Raw genomic sequence first — 17863 nt, forward strand, 5'->3', positions numbered from 1 at the left:
CATTGATGTGTTGCTTTTTAAGTCGTTATAGTATTTTGACTTTGTAAATACATGTAAAAAGGTAGTTAATAATTTCAGTGTCATATTTAATTGCCTAGGTACGTGCGAGTTCTAGGCTTCATCTTTTATGAACCTTAAATTATGCTTAATGCATTATATACATGGATGCTTTCTTAGACTAATAATGTATCCAGCACTAAGCTACAAACATCTCCAGACTTTACTAAGAGCCAAACCCAAAGGACCTGATTTTTCAGAACTAGTCTCTGTAAAATACCATGAAAAGAGGCTGTGTAGGTTCCTTTTAGCCCACAGTTTTATTAGAATATTATTAGGGGCATTTCTAAATTCAGATGATCCTGATATACTCTGCTCTGAATTTTTGAAATGTTAGATGTTATATCTAATATAATTGAGCATTAGTAAACTGAAGAAGTTTCATCTGTTGTAGGGTTTGCATATTAAATCTACATTGTTTTAAATTAATTTAATTTCTTTGCATATGATAATATTATTACTTTTTTTGGTACTTGGATCTATAGAAGATGGATATAGCTTTTCTTAGAATACTAGAACACATGAGCCTCTTTTTCATTTTTGCCATTATTTTCTTCCTCCTCAATTAATTGTCCGTTCGTTTATACATTTATTAACCATAAAATAAAATAATAAGTGTCATTTATTGAGCATCTGTTATGTGCCAGGGACTATGCTAGGTGCTTTGCATACTTTTAATTCATTTTATCATCTGCAGACACAAAATATATATTATTTCCATTTGACAGATAAGGAAATAGGTTTGTATATTAATATTTGAATTAAAGCAAAAATAACATAAGGTTGTTATTTCTAAATGGTTTTTGACCCACAAGTCTAGTGCCTCGTATATAAATACCTGTTTATCAACAAGAGAGCCATATCTGACTTTACCCAAGTAGCTAAATTACTCAGATACATGTATTTTCATTTAATGGATCAATTTGTCCATTAGTACTTTTTTTTAACCCTGGCAGAAAAATATTTTTATAGTAATCCTAACCTGAGTTTCACGTTGAAATACTGAAAGTAACTCATGGTTATTAATGATTTAATGCCAGTAGTATAATGGTAGCTTCGTTGAGGTTTAAGAGGGAGGTTAATACTGGGGTCTGGAATCTACTCAGTTAATCCCCCAGCTCTACTCTGTGCTAGTTGTGTGACCTTGTCAAGCCTCTTCAGCTTCCTTATCTGTGAAATAGGGATGTTATAACTGTACTCTGAGGTAAGCTCATTTGGTTTTTTAATTATGTGAGAAATTTTACTGAACTAGAAATTTGTTTCTTTTTTGTATTTGTAAGGACTAGTTTGGGCTTTGCATGCATTTTACATGGGACTAAACAGGTCAATCTTTGCAGTTGTACGGTTGGTGTGTGTGGCACTTTTTCTTAGAATTCTCATGATTTGTTCATTTATAACAGCAGTAGTCTTATGTTTATGCCAACTTTTTAAAAATTGGCTTTTCTCAGTTTTTTTTTAAAAGGGGCTTTGAAACACCAAAAAATTAGTTCTTTGAACATTGGGCATCATAAATATGTTTATTTTGAGCTTAGTCTTCAGTTTAACATGTGTCGTATCTATAAAGATTTTAATGAGAACAGGAAAACAATTGTATATATTTGAATAATTATACAAATTATAATTGAAAGAAAAATACCATGCCAGATTAAAACTAATGTTAATTCTTGTGATCATTTTTTCTGGGATCTGGTGTTTTTGTTTAGCATAATGGACATCAACTTTGTGATATTGGAATATACAATAATTTTTCCTTTGAAATTAGTAATTAATGTTGATTATGGCTTTACTTAGAAGTTAAGCAGGTTTCTAGCCCAAGATCTTTGTATGTGTTGTTCTCTCCTCTTGGACGACTCTTCCCTACTTTCATCGCATTTCTTCTCATTAGGGCTCACCTAAACCCCATTTCTCCACAGACGTTTTCCCTCTACATTGCTGTACTCCCCACTCCTCCTAGTTTTTTCTTAAGTCGATCTCTTTCATAGATTTTATTACAGCTTTAAGCTACATTATTTGTTCTTTTTACCTATTTGTTGTCTGCCTCTGCCCATTATAACTAAGCTCCACAGGATAGAGGGCAATGGGTCTTGCCTACTGTTTTCATGTAGAGTGACTAGGAGAGCGTTGACGACGCCACCAGCAGTCAATGCTCAGTAACTATGATGAGTAACAGTGAAGGAAAGAGGTAAGTAGCAACATCCCAATTTTACAAGGTCACACAGCTGCTCAGTGGTAGGACTGGAATTTAATTTCAGTAGTCAGTCTAATTCCAAACACTTCATTTGGACCCAGGAGAAAGCAGTTTTATATATATTTTCAAATTGAATCGTTACCATAATCCTATGATAAGAATCATTACTGATATTTTACAAATGAGGAAACTGGGGTTCTTTGTGACTTTGTCAAGGTGCATTACTGCAAAACTAGAAAAGCAGTTTATTTGGTCTCAAGCTCAGTGTTCTCTAGTGCAAATCAGAGATGGCTTTTATAAGCTTACTTTTTGTGTGTTGTGCAATCTTTTTCTGTGATCATTTGAACTCAATCTAAATCTACCCTAATGTGCTTTGCTGCAAACTTCTCCTAAAGAAGGAAAAGTAAAGGAGTACATTTTCTATTTCAATCTTGCACCCTTAGCTAAGCCCAGGTAATGGTGTTAAACAGAGAGCAATTTTGAACTTGGAGGCTTGTTTCATTCCCAGTGTTTTCAGTAATTCTGTCTTTCTTTCAGCAAATATTTACTGAGTGCCACCTATTTGCCTGATTCTGCCGTAGCTAAGCACTGGAGAAAACAATGCTGAGCAAGACTCAGACCCTACTCTCAATGTAGTAACTATGTAAAAATATTTAAAGCAGCCTTTTCTTAAAAAAAAAAAAAAAAGTAATATAGAAATGAATGAGATACCTGTAGTCACTAAACTGGAAGGATGCCCACGAGATACTGTTCATTTTAAAACTGAATTGCAGCCCATGAGATGTAGCATGAGTCTACTTTTTGTTAAAAATGAAAGTGTATGGGCCGGGTGCGGTGGCTCACGCCTGTAATCCCAGCACTTTGGGAGGCCGAGGCGGGCAGATCATCTGAGGTCAGGAGTTCGAGACCAGCCTGACCAACATGGAGAAACCCCGTCTCTACTAAAAATACAAAAAATTGGCCGGGCATGGCAGCACATGCCTGTAATCCCAGCCACTCAGGAGGCTGAGGCAGGAGAATCGCTTGAACCCGAGAGGTGGAGGTTGCGGTGAGCCGAGATCGCGCCATTGCACTCCAGCCTGGGCAACAAGAGTGAAACTCCATTTCAAAAAAAAAAGAAAGTGTATGAATTATATAAAAAAGAGTAACCTCCAAAACTGAATAATTACTATATCTGGAAGTGGGATTTGATAAGCAGAAGGTGGAACTTTCTTCTATACATTTTTCTAATGATAGGATCAAGAGTAATTGTTTTACTTTTTAAATATTTCTTAGCATTTTTAGTATAGAAAAAAAAGGATGTAGAGAATATTTTTATATGGAGAACGTTTATAGATATACTATATTTTAAGTGAAAAACAGTATTAGAGTATGATTTTGATTTTCTGATGTATCTAAATTTTCTCTGTAATATGACTTTTATAATATGAGAATAAAGAAGTTTTTATTAAAGCATTCTTCCTGCTCTGTTTTCATTAAGAATCAAATAAAAACAAATAAACAAGAAAACTAAAGCAAGATAAAGATCCTAACTAAAAATGGGAGTTGGTGGTAGTGGGAATGTATAAATAGGGAAGCACCTTATTTTCTGATTTTTGGTCTTTCCTGATGTGTCATCAATTAAGTTTATTTGCTTAATTTTAATGCTGATAATGACAGCTAACATTTATTGGGTGCTTATTAAAGCCAGATACTGTTCTAAGTACTTTACATATGTTAATCCTCCGAGGTGTGCTCTATTATTACCCCTATCTTAAAGATGAGGCTCAGAAAAGTTAAATATTTTGCCTAAGGTTACAGAACTAGTAAGTGGCACCCCTGTGATAAAAAGCTATGTAGTCTTTCTTTTGCTATTTCTAAGTGCCAGTTTGTGAGCTCTAAATACCAATCCAATTTTCAATAGAAGTTTAGGTTTTTCTGTATTAATAGAAAGAGATTATTAATTTTAGGTCAGGATTCTGGCAGTCCTAGTGTCCAAATATATTTTTCAGCCCCATCAGGGATTGTGAAAGAGCCTTTGTGATTTCCACATCTCACCAGAAATGAACAGATACAGGTGATAAAATTGAAGCTAACATGTTGTTGGTTACATTCTGTTTTTTTTCATCTGGGTGGGCAGCTTGGCATAATGGAAAAATCATGGGTTTTAGCTTCAGTTAGATTTCAGTTTAATTCTGGCTTCAGCATTTTCTAGCACAAGCCTTTAGTTGAGGCACATTACTTTGTTTCTTCACTTACAAAATAAAGATGATAATACTGCCCTTTTAGGATGGTTGTGAGGATTACATGAAATTATGTAGGCAAAAGACCTTTAACATAGAGTCAGGCATATATTAGGATCTTAATAAATATTAAGGCATTTCTTCAGGTAGGTGTATCAGAATAAAATGAGGATTAGTCTTGGAAAACAAATTCTACCTGATTTTCTACTATAAAATGCAGGTACAACTGCTGCTGGAGAATATTCTGCAAAAAAGTATTAACATTTTAAGATGTCTGATTAATTTAGTACATCCTTATATGTAGATTTAAATGGTTTGTGACAATTAATAAGTTTATTCTTAATTATTCTTGTATTTCAAATCATGGTGATGTAAAACATTGTAGTCAATTATCTCACAAACATACATTTTGAAATCAAAATCTAATAATAATAGGAATGTTTTCTCTCAAATCATACTAAACTCATGTACATTCTTTGATTAGTTTTCTCATATGAGCTTTCCCCACCTTGGTCTTTTAGATCTTTTAGGTGTTTTCACAGTTTTGTCTATTTTGCAATACATTTTTCTTTTCTTTTCTTTTTTTTTTTTTTTTTTTGAGACAGAGTCCTGCTCTGTTGCCCAGGCTAGAATGCAGAGGTGCCATCTTCCCTCACTGCAGCCTCCACCTCCCAGGTTCAAGCACTTCTCCTGCCTCAGCCTCCCTAATAGCTGGGACTACAGGTGCATGCCACCACGCCCAGCTAATTTTTGTATTTTTAGTAGAGATGGGGTTTCACCATGTTGGCGAGGCTAGTTTTGAACTCCTGACCTCAAGTGATCCACCTGCCTTGGCATCCCAGAGTGCTGGGATTACAGGTATGAGCCATAGCACCGGTCCTGTAGTACATTTTTCTATCACTTTTTGCCAATCTTTTCTTTTTTCTGCTATTTGATATTAAATGTTACCCATTTCTACTTGTGCTTTTTTTTTTTTTCCCACCTTTTCCTTTGGGGTGATTTAAAAAAATGTGATGCATTTTACTCTGCTGCCTATACAGAAAAATATCTTAGTATATTTATTAGAGTGATGGCAGACCTGACCTGTGCTGCCCGTTGGTATCTAATGTAGTTTAGAATCATGATGCCTTCTCAAAAAGGGGGGATGAAAACTTAGATTCTGACTGGGGAACCAAGGAGCTGCCTTTTCAGTTGATTTGGGATATATTTCTTAGTTTATTTAAAATTGCTTTTCTGGCCGAGCACGGGGCTCATGGTAATCCCAGCACTTAGGGAGACCGAGGGTGGGTGGATCACTTGAGGTCAGGAATTCGAGACCAGCCTGGCCAATATGGTGAAACCCCGTCTCTACTAAAAATACAAAAATTAGCCGGGCGTGGTGGTCTGCGCCTATAATCCCAGCTACTTGGGAGGCTGAGGCAGGATAATCACTTGAACCCGGGAGGCGGAGGTTGCACTGAGCCGAGACTGCACCACTGTACTCCAGCCTGGGCCACAGAGTGAGGTTCCATCTCAAAAAAAATAAATAAAAAAAAAAAAGAAAGAGAAAAGAAAAGAAAAGAAAGATTGCCTCTCCCACAATTTAATAATTGAATATATTTGTTATGTGTTTAATAGATGAGCTCAGTTTCAAAATACTAACTTTATATATGACTTTATGATTTAACTAACCGAAGATAAAAGGTATTGGGCTTAAGGAAATCCAAGAATGATTGGATGATGAATCCAAAAATGATTGGAAATCCAAGAATGACTTCTTAGGTATTATTTCATTTTGAATGAAATAGATATATATGAAAACTAACTTCTTTTAAAAACACAATTTTCGGCCAGGCACAGTGGCTCACACCTGTAATCCCAGCACTTTGGGAGGCCTAGGCGGGTAGATCATGAGGTCAGGAGTTTGAGACCAGTCTGGCCAACATGGTGAAACCCTGTCTCTACTAAAAATACAAAAATTAGCCAGACGTGGTGGCAGGTGCCTGTAATCCCAGGTACTCTGGAGGCTGAGGCAGGAGAATCACTTGAACCCGGGAGGTGGAGGTTGCAGTGAGCCAAGATCATGCCACTGTACTCCAGCCTGGGCAGCAGAGCAAGATTTTCTTTCAAAAAAAAAAAACCACAATTTTCACTTTCTACCTCTGTGAGTTTATTTTACTATATTAAGGGAATTCTTTTTTTTTTTTTTTTTTTTGTTTGAGACGGGATCTCTCTCTGTTGCCCAGGCTGGAGTTCAGTGGTGCAATCTTGGCTTACTGCATCTTCCACCTCCTGGGTTCAAGCAATTTTCCCACTTCACCCTCCCGAGTAGCTGGGATCACAGGGCCGCGCCACCAAGCCTGGCTAATTTTTGCGTTTTTAGTAGAGACAGGGTTTCACCATGTTGGCCAGGCTGGTCTCAAACTCCTGACCTCAGGTGATCCACCTGCTTTGGCCTCCCAAAGTGCTGGGATTACAGGGGTGAGCCACCGCACCTGGCCAGGAAGTCTTATTTTTAAAAAATAATTTTCTTTATAAATTTTACTCTCACTATATTATCTCAGCATAGTAATGGATATGAAGTATGTTCATTATTAACAAAATTACTTGTTTTATTCTACATATTTTATTCTATATATTACTTGTTTTATTCTATAGTCTAATGTACATCATCATCAATTCAGTAACTGAAAATAATATTTTAAGTACTAAGTGTAATGACTTTTCCTCTTTACTATCAGCAGTTTCCTAAGTTTGTTTATTTGTTAAATAATAAGCTGTTCAGGAATTTGTCATTCTCTTTTCTAGGATAGTACTTTTGATGTAAGAAGGCTGGTGCATGAGAGTGCTTGAGTACATAAATGAAAGTGTTAATTGCTAGTGAAAACAATAATAAAACAGTGAAAACAATAATAAAAAATCAGAAATTCTTTAAGAATTTCTTAAAGATCTGGAACAAAGTGAAAAGATTTTATATTTTACTATTAATAGTTCTCCAGTATAGTTCCATAGACCCATAGTACCCCTTAATTCTAAATTGTAGATTAGGAAATTTTTTGTATTTTCCTTTTAGAAGAATTGAAATCAAATTCTGCCACATCTGCCAAGCCTGGCTGAACTTTCATTCTGTATGCATCGTTATTCATCCTTCATCTGTAGTCCAGGATACTTAGTTACTCTCGTGATGACTTAATTTTTTCTCTTCCTCCTGATTATCATAGATATTAGGGGCCCTCACTGGAATAATTTAAGAAAAATTCTTCCCTAAACAGCAGATCTGAAAAGCTTACTCCCCAAATACTTATTTATTCAATGTACTATACAAGGGACCTTAGTTTACATCTCTGTTAAGCCTCATAACACCTGTATCATAAAACTATCTTGGAGACTATTGATAATGTATAGAAAGTGCTAGTGTGGGCTATCTAATACATAGCATATAATCAACAGAAGGCAAATGCTGCTTTTATAAAAATGTCTGAAACAAAAGCCAATACATGCCTTCTGCTGAAAGTGCTCATTTGTGTCCTGATTATGGTCACTGCTATTCTTCCTGAAATCTTTACTCCTGGGCAGTAAACAATGCCAGCAGAAACTAAAAGTGACCATTTTTCTTCTCTCTAAAGAAAATTTAATATTGACTGCATTTGTTAAAATAAGACATTGTGTTTTGTTTATTAGGCAGATATTCTTGGGGGAAAGTATTTTTTTTTTTAAGATCTCTCTTATGGCCTTGGCTAATATTTGAAATCTTATATCTTAGAAAAATCTTCATTCTTTGTCACAGTTAAGGGGTGGTTTGACTGGATTAATTTTTTCCTTAGAAAATTTTCCATAATTTTAAAAGTATTTAAAGCCTTTTGGCTTCTAGCTTCCATTGGTTTGGTTGAGAATCGGTTTTTTTGGACCACTTAGAGTCCTTTTTTTTCTTCGAGACGGAGTCTTGCTCTCTGTCTGCTGGAGAGCAGTGGCACAATCTCGTCTCACTGCAACCTCCATCTCCCAGGTTTAAGCGATTCTCTTGCCTCAGCTTCCCAGGTAGCTGAGATTACAGGTATGCACCACCACACCGAGCTAATTTTTGTATTTTTAGTAGAGACGAGGTTTCGCCATGTTGCCCAGGTTGGTCTTGAACACCTGGCCTCAAGCGATACACCTGCCTCAGCCTTCCAAAGTGCTTGGATTACAGGTGTGAGCCACCATGCCTGGCCTGACCACTTTGAGTCATGATCTTTAATCAGTGACCTGTTTTGTCTCTCAGTAACATTTAAACCTTTATTCCTGTTGTTTTAAACAATTTACCAGATACCTTTTGGCCTCCAGTGGCTGTTTGGAAATGTTTGGGGAAAGTTTTGATAGTCAGCATGCCTGGGGATGCTGGGGGAGGGTCCTTTTGGCGTTTCGTATCTGTAGGCCAATGAAGTTAATTTTCTTGCAGTTAATTTCCTTGCAACAGAGGGAACAGTCTCACCCAAGATGTCAGTGGAGGCCCTCTTTGGAAGAGTTGTAACCTTGGGGAAATATAAGAATAATTACAGCTGCATGTTGATTATGATGTATGACAAAGGAAACAAGACACATACACCAAAGACCAATGAGTATGTTTGGTAATCATGTTATAGACATGCTATGTGAAATTACAGAGGAAGAAAGTATAAATGACATGGTACAAATTGAAACAGAATAAAAATCAGTATGTGAAATACAGCCATTAAAAATTATCTTTCTATATTTATCATGTTATTTCTTGGACATTATAGGCACTATTATGCTTAGTAATGTTTCTGACACTTTTTCGGTATTTCCACTTTTGACACTTTTCGGTATTTCCAAGTAGTACCTACTCTTAATTACTTTAACAGATCAAGAAAATTAACCCTTTTGTATAGTAGGATATCTATTTGTAGCATAAACACTTTTTTTTATAGTAGAATATCTGTTTGGAACATAAACACTTAGCAATTCCAGATCCAGAAAGATTTGAAAAGAAACATTTTTGCAAAGGCTAGAACATGACTGATAATAATAACTATCTATTTCTAAATTAGAGTGGCATTCAGAAAGAGTTGATCAGGGTTATACTTGTGCAGTTTCATAGCAGTTTCTGAGTTAGCAGTTTGCAGTTCTATTTCATTAATGTTTTAGGAAATGATTTACCAGAATAGCATATGTAGGTAGCTGTATTATAAGAATTTGGATTATCCATCATTTTTCTGTGGTCCATTTTACTACTTTACTTTATTAATGTTGCTGACTAAGAAAACTGTACATTAGAAATGCAGGACTCCAAGGAAGCAGAGAAGGAGTAAGATAATGAGGTAGGAAGATGGAAGAAGATTTTAGAATAGTAGTTTGATAATTTTGTATTAATAGAATAAAGCATTTTAAAATAATTATTAATGCAGAGTCTTCATCTTAATTTGCATATGGTGTACTTTTACCTTTCAGAACCTAAATCACAGCCACAGCAGCTTCATCAGGGACAATACAGATCATCAAATACTGAGCAAAATGGAGTAAAAGATAATAATCATCTGAGACATCCTCCTCGAAATGATACCAGGCAGCCAAGAAATGAAAAACCGCCTCGTTTTCAAAGAGACTCCCAAAATTCAAAGTCAGTTTTAGAAGGCAGTGGATTACCTAGAAATAGAGGTTCTGAAAGACCAAGTACTTCTTCAGTATCTGAAGTATGGGCTGAAGACAGAATCAAATGTGATAGACCGTATTCCAGATATAACAGAACTAAAGATACTTCATATCCTTTAGGTTCTCAGCATAGTGATGGTGCTTTTAAAAAAAGAGATAACTCTATGCAAAGCAGATCAGGAAAGGGTCCCTCCTTTGCAGAGGCAAAAGAAAATCCACTTCCTCAAGGATCTGTAGATTATAATAATCAAAAACGTGGAAAAAGAGAAAGCCAAACATCTATTCCTGATTATTTTTATGACAGGAAATCACAAACAATAAATAATGAAGCTTTCAGTGGTATAAAAATTGAAAAACATTTTAATGTAAACACTGATTATCAGAATCCAGTTCGAAGTAATAGTTTCATTGGTGTTCCAAATGGAGAAGTAGAAATGCCACTGAAAGGAAGACGAATAGGACCTATTAAGCCAGCAGGACCTGTCACAGCTGTACCCTATGATGATAAAATATTTTACAATAGTGGGCCCAAACGAAGATCTGGGCCAATTAAGCCAGAAAAAATACTAGAATCATCTATTCCTATGGAGTATGCAAAAATGTGGAAACCTGGAGATGAATGTTTTGCACTTTATTGGGAAGACAACAAGGTATGGATGCTTTAAAGATATTATACACTAATATTACTAAATGTAACATTCTAGTGGGACTTTATAGAAGCTGTCACTTTGGAACCATGAGTCTTTTTCTACTATTGTACCTGTTTAAAATCTTTGAACAGATTTATAGATATATAAAGGATAAACAAAATATTTAATATTCTTATGGATGCCTAGGGACAATCTGTCCCATAAGATTTGGTTAAGTTCGGTTTGGTTTTAGCTTACATGCCAGAAAAGTATTGTAAAAGTAATTATGTGAAGTTGAACTTTATTTTACTTATCATCAACTGAATTATATATGTTTGCTTTTCACTCTGGTAAAATTACACTGATTCCCAAGGAAGAAAATCAGTTGAGTGGCACAAAATGAAATTCTGCAGATTTTCAGTTAAAGAAAATAGTACACATTCAGCCTACTTTTTAAAAAAGTTAACATATAAGTTTATTTATTTTATAATAATTTAAAAATTATTAAACCATTGCTTCTCGGCCTTTTGGCTAAGATCAAGTGTAAAAATTATTAAACCAATTGTTAGTTTTATATTATATGGTGGCTAAAGGGAAAGAAAGAAATTGTAGGGGAAAGAAGGAAGGAAAGACAGACGATGAGGGCAAGAAAGAGTACAGTGGGTCAACTAAAAGCCTAACCAAGAGATAGAAGACCAGCACAGTGAGAGCAAGAAAGAGAAAGGGACAGAGGGACCATCAGAGAGAAGGGGACTTTGCACATTTTTTTCCTTCTGCCCAACATGCTCTTCTATCAGCTACTCTTCTCATCCTTGAGGGCTTGGCTTAAACATCACCTCCTAGAAGAAGCCTTCTTTGACCTGCCCCATCCTCCTACTTACATTATTCTCTTAATCAGTGCCTTAATTACTTTTTTAAATTTATGACAACTTGTAAATATTTTTTGTTTTGGTTCTTGAATTGGTATCTTTTTGCACTACCATGATATTAAGTTCCTTGAAGGCTGGACTGTGCCTCTCTGGTTTTCATCTGTAGTCTTGCTTCTTTCACAGTATAGGGACTTCATAATTATTTGTTAACTCTGTTAATTAGTTAATTCTGGAGAGAGCAATTATATATGAGAAAAGTAGGATGGTGAGGGGATGGAAACAATAGCAAGGTAATAAAAACATATGTAAGGGAGTTACAGAGCGAAGGGTCTGGGAGGATATGAGAAGCAACTCAAAAGAGGAAACATATTTTAAATAATTTTTTTTTTTTTTTTTGAGACGGAGTTTCACTCTTGTTGCCCAGGCTGGAATGCAATGGCGTGATGTCAGCTCACTGTAACCTCCACCTCCCAGGTTCAAGCAATTCTCCTGCCTCAGCCTTCCGAGTAGCTGGGACTACAGGCATGCGCTACCATGCCCAGCTAATTTTTTTTTGTTTTGGTTTTTTTTTAGTAGAGACAGGGTTTCACCATGTTGGCCAGGCTGGTTTCGAACTCCTGACCTCAGGTGATCCACCCACCTCGGCCTCCCAAAGTGCTGGGATTACAGGTGTGAGCCACCATGCCTGGCCCAAAATAAATATTTTATAGGTTGCAGTTGATACAGTAAGGATGTGCCCATGAGAGTGTGTGGCTAAAGGGAATGGTGTAAGTTAAGGTAACTGAAGATTTCAAGGAATTGAAATTAACACTAGGGATTTGGGTGGATCCTTTATTAAGGATGCTATAGGATTTGGGGTCAAGAACCAGGCCTTTTTGTGTTCATTAAATAATGAGGTATAAGCAGAGTGTTAGATGTTGCCTGATGATAGAATAAGGAGGAGTACAGAGTGAAACAGCTAGATGGCATTGGCTTTTAAGATTTTTGTGTGACTGGGATGATGATTATTTAGAAACAGCATCTCTGTCACATCTTTACTTAAGCCTGGAAGGAAGGGAGGAGACAGCACTGGGTGTCTTTTCTTTTTCTCTGGAAAAGCAAAAGCCTTCCCAGGAATACCAGCAGATTTGGAACTATTTCACATGGCCACTTCCTGGCTATTAGGAAGGCTTGAAAAGCAGATGCAGGTGGTCTTCACTATCCAGATTCTTATTCTTCCAACTCAGACTACTTTCCAAAATTCAGGAACTATTTGTTTTGAGTAGTGGGAGATTCATTATATTTAGATATTTCTCCTTCATGGTGGAGGCAAGAAAAAGTGAAGTAATTGGAAATCAGTGTTTATTGAGCCAACAGTAGCTACCTTAGAAATAATAGTCACTGTATCTGATGCTCCTGTGAAAGGTTAAGGTGAGGATGGAAAAGTGTTTTCTGTATTGGATAATGTGGGGTTACTGGTGACCTTGACAACAGCAGAAGTAAGAGATTGGAATTCATCTTCAAAATGTTTGAAAGGCTTGGTAAGTGACTCAGGCTTTCCATTGAAATCCCACAAAGATCATACCCTGAGTAGTAACTGCAAAATTAAAACAGACAACCCTTACAGAGTCAAAAGCAACTCTCTACAGGATCAGGGATATCTGCTTATATTCTCTCTGCCAGTAGAAAATATAACTGTTTTACTGGGAAAAAATAACGTCTTCTAGAACCTTTCCAGTACTTATCTGCAGTGTCTAACATCCTTTAAAAAGTTATGAGCCATGATTAAAAAAACAAAGAACGATTTAATGACTATAAATGATTATCAAAAACAAAAAAGAATAGGCCTACAGATAATTAGATTGAGTAGAGTTCTTTAACAAATATTAATTGAATATTCAACAAATCATAATTGAGTAGCTGCTGCTATGTGCCAGGTGATTGGGGCATATCAGATAGTTATGGCTGTGCTGTACTAAAAGGCCTCCAAATACCTGTTACGATTGTTAATAAAGGTCTAATGTTAATTGTAATTGTATAAAAAAATTAATAATGTCCATCAGTAATAGCTGTGGTGAAAAAAGTAAATTAAAAAAATCAAAGTACCAAATTTATTGCCTCTGCTGAATATGTTCAAAATGTCATGTAGCATCTAAAAAACAGTAACTAACAATTCAGTTCCTAACAAAACAGTACCCAAAGTGTTTTGAGTGATTGGAGCATTCTTAGAGTAATTGAATGATCTTCTAAGATGGCTACTTTGATTCAGATTAGATGTGTACTTTCAGTTGTAGTGAGGAACTGTGGGCTGTAAATAGATTACACCACCCTTAACCGTTGGGAAAAAGGTAAAGAATACCCTGTGAAAGAGATGGAATTAGTTAATCTTCTGAAACCACTAATTGAAGAGGTAGCTTCTAAATGTCTTGTCAAGAATGGACAGCTTTCCAGTGTTTTTTAGGCAGAGACAAGGGTAGACATTTAAGAAAAGGAATTGAGTGTAACTATCATTAAGATACCATAATCTTCTTAATTGCATTGTAATGATATTTTGGAGATAATTAATACATTAGTATACATATTGCTTAAAAAATTTCCTCACAATATCTTGCCTTCTTTCTAGCTTCATTTCCATAGGAGAATTTGGGAATTTCTGGAAAGTTCTTCCTAGAGACTGCTAAACTAGTTCAGCTGTTTTTTTCCTCAACTGGAATATTACAACAACCTCCATATTAGTTTCCTTGCCTGAAACTTTATTCCTTTTAAATTTGTCCTCAGTATTGCCACCACTGTGATCCTGGTCTTAGACCATGTCATTCCTTCTAGTTAAAGTCTTCACTGGTAGAATAAATATAGATTTTAGCATTTTTATTGGGTTTATATCCCAATAAACCCATCATAAGTTGAAAATATGATAAGTCAAAAATACATATATCTTAGTCATGCTAAGATATAGCATGATTCAGTGTTTGTTTAATTTACCTGAACTGGCATAATTTGGCAACTCAGAACAATTCACAGAACACAAAAGTGTGGGGCTAAGAAATAAAGGAAGAGGGGAGAGATAGGAAGGTATAACAAGAATTCTAAGATGAGGAAAAGTACAGCAGCATGTCTCTAAACTTGCTAACATTCAGACCTGGAAAGGAAACACCGTGGATTCACTTAATACCTTTGTAATATTAAATATACTAATTAAAAACCAACTATTTTGAGGGTAACTCATTTTTTAGAAGGATGTGAAAAATATTAATTTTTGTTGCCTTTAGCATTTTCTAATTTTAGTGAACCTCTTAAGAGATACTATTATTGGCTGGGCACAGTGGCTCATGTCTGTAATCCCAGCACTTTGGAAGGCAGAGGCGGGCAGATCACTTGAGGTCAGGAGTTCGAGACCAGCCTGGTCAACCTGGTAAAACCCTGTCTTTACTAAAAATACAAAAATTAGCCAGGTGTGGTAGCATGTGCCTGTAATCCCAGCTACTCGGGAGCCTGAGGCAGGAGAATCATTGGAACCCGGGAGGCAGAGGTTGCAGTGAGCTGAGATTGCACCACTGCACTCCAGCCTGGGTGACAAAGGAAGGCTCTGTCTCAAAAAAAAAAAAAAAAAAAAGAGAGATGCTATTAGAGTAGAAAGTGTTATACTATAACAGAGTATTCAGAGTATTCAAATACCCTAGCTTGAAGAAAACATTAAGAGCAATTTGTTTTTTGTGTCCATTTCACATTTACTAAGCAACATTCAGACCTACAATTTCTGTCCTGAATGGGATGATCTGTACTGAAAGATTGCTCCAATCAGATGACCTATTCCCAGTTAATTTAACAGATAAATTTTAAAATTGTAGTTATTGGCCAGACATAGTGGCTCATGCTTGTAATCCCAACACTTTGGGAGGCCAAGTAGAGAGGATCACTTGAGGCCAAGAGTTTGAGACCAGCTTGGGCAACCTAGCAATACCCTGTCTCTATGAAAAATTTTTTAAAATTAGCCAGGCATGGTTGTATGCACCTGTAGACCCAGCTACTCGGGAGGTTGCAGCAAGAGGACAACTTAAGCCCAGGAGTTTGAGGTTTCAGTGAGCTATGATCACACCACTGCATTCCAGCCTGGGCAACAGAGTGAGAACTTGTCTCTAGAAATAAATAGAAATAAATAAGTAGATAAAATTATAGTTATTAAGTAAATCAGTTCCTTATGAGTTTGTTAATATGCATCAGTTCTTAGAGCTGGCTAACACTAAGGAAACTGATAAGCCTCCGGACTTGCAATGTCTTTAATCCTATAAATACTGGATCTAAGTGATGGGCTTAGCTTCTTGACTGACATTCCTACTTCATTCTAGCCGCTTGTGATGACTGAAGCAATGAGCCGCCTTTTTTGCAATTTTTTTTTTAGTCAGATATTTCTGTTTTTAAAATAAATTACTCTGTAGTTATATATTCTGATTAGTATATAAGAATTGTTGGCTGGGCGCAGTGGCTCACACCTTTTATCCCAGTACTGTGGGAGGCCAAGGCAGGCAGATCACTTGAGCTCACGAGTTTGAGACCAGCCTGGGCAACATGGTGAAACCCCCATCTCTACAAAAAATACCAAAAAATTAGCCAGGTGTGGTGGCACACACCTGTAGTCCCAGCTTCTCGAGAGGTTGAGATGGGAGGATCGCTTGGGCTGGGGAGGCGGAGGTTGCAGTGAGCCAAGATCTTGCTACTGCACTCCAGCCTGGGCGACAGAGCAAGACCCTGTCTCAAAAATAAAAAAAGAATTGTCTTACTAATGTTAGTCAAAAGGGTTCCAAAGGTAAGTTTCCTTCTAAAGAATATTACACATTGGAACACTTTAAGAATTTACATTTCCCTCAAATATTGCCCTTTATAGACAATACCAATTGTCATATTTAAAACTCCTTTTGCCTCCTCAGTTTTACCGGGCAGAAGTTGAAGCCCTCCATTCTTCGGGTATGACAGCAGTTGTTAAATTCATTGACTACGGAAACTATGAAGAGGTGCTACTGAGCAATATCAAGCCCATTCAAACAGAGGCATGGGTACGTGATACATATTCTGTACAAAGGCATAAACTATTTTGAAGAAAATATATAGCTCTAAAGAATTAGATAGCCTTACAAAATGTGCAAGTGGAATAATATTTTGAATTTACTTATAACTGGCTACCCCTAAAGTAAGATTTTAATTCAATGCTTACACTGAACTACAATAAAAATGAATGCATTGAATTACTTTTCTTGTATAATGTTTTGTTGTCTTACGCTTTGGAAATAGGTGCCCTTATTTACATGTTTGCCAAAAATTTGTACATGTGAAATGGGTTTTTATGCATATTTTGTTTTTTTCCCAGTTTGTTACTTTGAATTTTACTAAATTATGTCCAGCAGCTGTCAAATTCAAATCTCTGTTGGATGTGCATATATCATTTATTATTTTAGTTACAGGTAAAATTTAAAAAAACACTTTAAGTTATATATGACTTTACACTGCATTTACTGCATATATATTGACGTATATATGTACAGATTAACTATAAATTATCTGTTTGCTAATTATTGGAGTAGTTTTGTTACCAAATGTTATGTCAAAGCTGTGTGATAACTTTGATGATGTAACTTAGAACTTACTGACTCATGGAGTCCATTTTATAAAGAACTTATGTGATTTTATATAGATTGATTCTTACATTTAGGCAAAACAGAAATACAAGACATTAGAATTAGCTCTGAAGTTTTTCGTACTTCTTTCATTTCTTTAATTTGTGAGTAGCTGTTAATAAATTTATTGTTATAAGCCAATATCAACAAATATGTTGGTATTTTCCTAAAATAGCAAAATATTCTAGAAAATTATATCATCCAGAGTAACCTTCATCATTGAAGGGTACATTGTTTTCTCATGAACTGCTTTTAGTTTTGGTCTTTTAAAATTTTTCTGTCATATCTTCAGTGGTACCCCTTCTCTACCTTCCAAAAAGAGAAATAAAATGACAACAGAAAAACAAAAAACCTAATAGTAGTAATAATGTTTTGGGCCATGGATCTTTATTTTTTGCCTTTTTGATCTAGAGAAATTATTTTCTGGATAATTTATTATTCCAACTTTTACAACATAAGATTACTAATGGCTCATATGTTTAATTAAGAGATCGTTTCCCTAACTCTTATCCTCTAAACTTTAATTGCTCTTTGCCTAACTCCAAATCATCAATATCTAATTTACATCTTTCTTTTCTTGGAGAAAGTTGGTGTGACTATATTTTTACTCTTCTGAGAGGTT

At 35.8% G+C, this 17863-nt stretch overlaps 1 protein-coding gene and 1 pseudogene across 16 annotated transcripts in view; both read left to right on the top strand.

Moving 5' to 3' along the window:
• TDRD3 (tudor domain containing 3) overlaps nucleotides 1-17863 on the top strand; it is a 178307-nt gene that overhangs the window by 123699 nt on the left and 36745 nt on the right. For all 16 annotated transcript variants that reach the window (XM_063650914.1, XM_054446130.2, XM_054446131.2 and 13 more), the window contains 2 exons: nucleotides 9895-10745; nucleotides 16498-16623. In XM_063650914.1, coding sequence (XP_063506984.1) covers nucleotides 9895-10745; nucleotides 16498-16623 — 977 coding nt within the window. The remainder of the gene's footprint in view (nucleotides 1-9894; nucleotides 10746-16497; nucleotides 16624-17863) is intronic.
• LOC129012044 (U2 spliceosomal RNA) lies at nucleotides 11236-11306 on the top strand (annotated as a pseudogene).

This window comes from Pongo pygmaeus, chromosome 14, assembly GCF_028885625.2.
Source record: "Pongo pygmaeus isolate AG05252 chromosome 14, NHGRI_mPonPyg2-v2.0_pri, whole genome shotgun sequence".
Lineage (NCBI taxonomy): Eukaryota > Metazoa > Chordata > Mammalia > Primates > Hominidae > Pongo > Pongo pygmaeus.